This window comes from Gavialis gangeticus, unplaced genomic scaffold (assembly GCF_001723915.1).
Source record: "Gavialis gangeticus isolate Ggan-Ray unplaced genomic scaffold, GavGan_comp1, whole genome shotgun sequence".
NCBI lineage: Eukaryota > Metazoa > Chordata > Crocodylia > Gavialidae > Gavialis > Gavialis gangeticus.
In genome coordinates, this window is record NW_017728960.1 from 1,995,598 (window position 1) to 1,997,280 (window position 1,683).

At 71.3% G+C, this 1,683-nt stretch overlaps 1 protein-coding gene across 1 annotated transcript in view; it reads right to left on the reverse strand.

The window, feature by feature from the left end:
- The window catches only part of LOC109293465 (immunoglobulin superfamily DCC subclass member 3), a 19,896-nt gene extending 18,730 nt beyond the window's left edge, over positions 1–1,166 (reverse strand). Inside the window, exons 1-4 of the mRNA XM_019511445.1 lie at positions 1,091–1,166; positions 684–992; positions 388–532; positions 142–272 (exon numbers count right to left, since the gene is read on the reverse strand). Of these exons, the coding sequence (XP_019366990.1) occupies positions 142–272; positions 388–532; positions 684–992; positions 1,091–1,166 (661 nt within the window). The remainder of the gene's footprint in view (positions 1–141; positions 273–387; positions 533–683; positions 993–1,090) is intronic.
- Positions 1,167–1,683: the final 517 nt, after the last annotated feature.

Sequence of the window (1,683 nt, forward strand, 5' to 3'; positions counted from 1 at the left end):
GGTCGCGCCTGGGGGCAGTGACTGCACCGTGGGGCAGAGGAGGGAGGCGGGGGTCATGGTCACATCCTCTCACCACCCCCTACAAATCACTCCCTGGCTGGGCTGGAGCCCAGGCCCAGACCACCCTACCCTGGCACTTACCGCTCAGGCCCAGCCAGGCCTCCCGGCTGCAGCGTGCACCCGCGATGTTGGTGGCCATGCAGCGGTAGGCGCCCACATCTGCGCGCCGCATGCCCGTAATCTGCAGGACGCCGGCCGGCAGCAGCGTGAACCTGGTGGGTGGTACAGCAGGGCTGGCGGTGGGTGCCACAATTCCCTGCGCTCCATTAGGGACAGCCTGGGCTCAGGGTGGGCGCCTCAGTCCCTCGGGGGGTGCGCAGTGCTCACCTGGGGTCGTCGGGTGGCAGCGCTGTGCGGTTGCGCTCCCAGGTGATGGTGGCTTCAGGGACGCCCTGGATGAGGCACTGGAAGCGTGCCACGCCGCCCTCCTCTACTGCCATGGACTCGGGGTGCATGTGGAACCGCGACAGGGCTAGGGGGCCATGGGGGTAAGGCTGGGGTTGCACTGAGCCTCCCAGCCCAGCCCTGGGCATCCCCACACCCCTGAGCCCCTGCCAGCTCTCAGGCAGGGGCACAGGGTCAGCTGCATCCCAACCCTAAGCCCATCCCTTGCCCGCACTCACTGGCCAGCTGGACCCGGGCCTTGCGGCTGAGCAGGAGCCCGTCGCGGTTCTGGGCGGCGCAGCTGTACTCGCCGGCGCTGGCATCCGGGGCGCCCCCGTCACGGGGCCGGCGGTGCACGCTCTCGAGGCGCAGAGAGCCATTGGCCAGCACGGCCGCAGGGCCCCCCAGCGCTGCCCCGTCCTTGAACCAGCGGATGCGGACGGGCGGCTCCCCCTGCACCAGGCAGTGCAGCACCAGCGGCCGGTCCCGCACTGCCACCACGTCCACCGGCTCCAGCAGGAAGGCCAGCTCGGCCGCACGGCCCAGCCCTGTGCAGGGGGGTGCCCATCAGCCCCCGGGCCCGCGCCAAGGCCTCCGAGAGCCCCCAGCGCCCCTCGCCTGCCCGGCCCCCAGGACCCCCCCATACAGACGCAGGGTCCCGGGTGCAGCTGGGGGCCAGGGCTGGGGCTGCAGGCCCCTTCCTCCAGCAGCACGCTTCCCATTCCCACGCAGCTGCTCCCCCTGTGGCCAGGCTGGGAGGACAACGTGGCCATGCGGGGCCAACACGGGGCTCTGAGGCTGCGAGCAGGCGCTGCCGGTGAAGCCCCCTCATGCCGCAGCAACCCGCAAGGCACCGTCCAGTGCCTGGCACGGGCATCACGGGCTCCTGTGGCAGGGGCGTGTGGCCCAGCCCCTGCTGCATCGGGGCAGGATCGTCCCTGGATAAACCGTAGACAGCTCAGCAGCTCCTACAGCCCCCACAGGGACAATACAGCCGGCAGGAAGAGGCCAAACGCTCCGCACGCAGCTGCCACATGGCCAGGCCTGTGCGCCCTGCCCCGGCCCTCGCGGGCACAGGGGTACGGGGCCGCCCCTCAGGCGGGGCTGTGGGAGCCGGGGGCCTCCCGCCCGCCAGGCACCACGGCGGGGACGTCACGAAGTTAACTGTTGGGGACAATGGAGCAGCAGGGGGGCGGCCTCGGCTTTGCCGGCCTGACATCTTGATTGATGCGGCCTTTC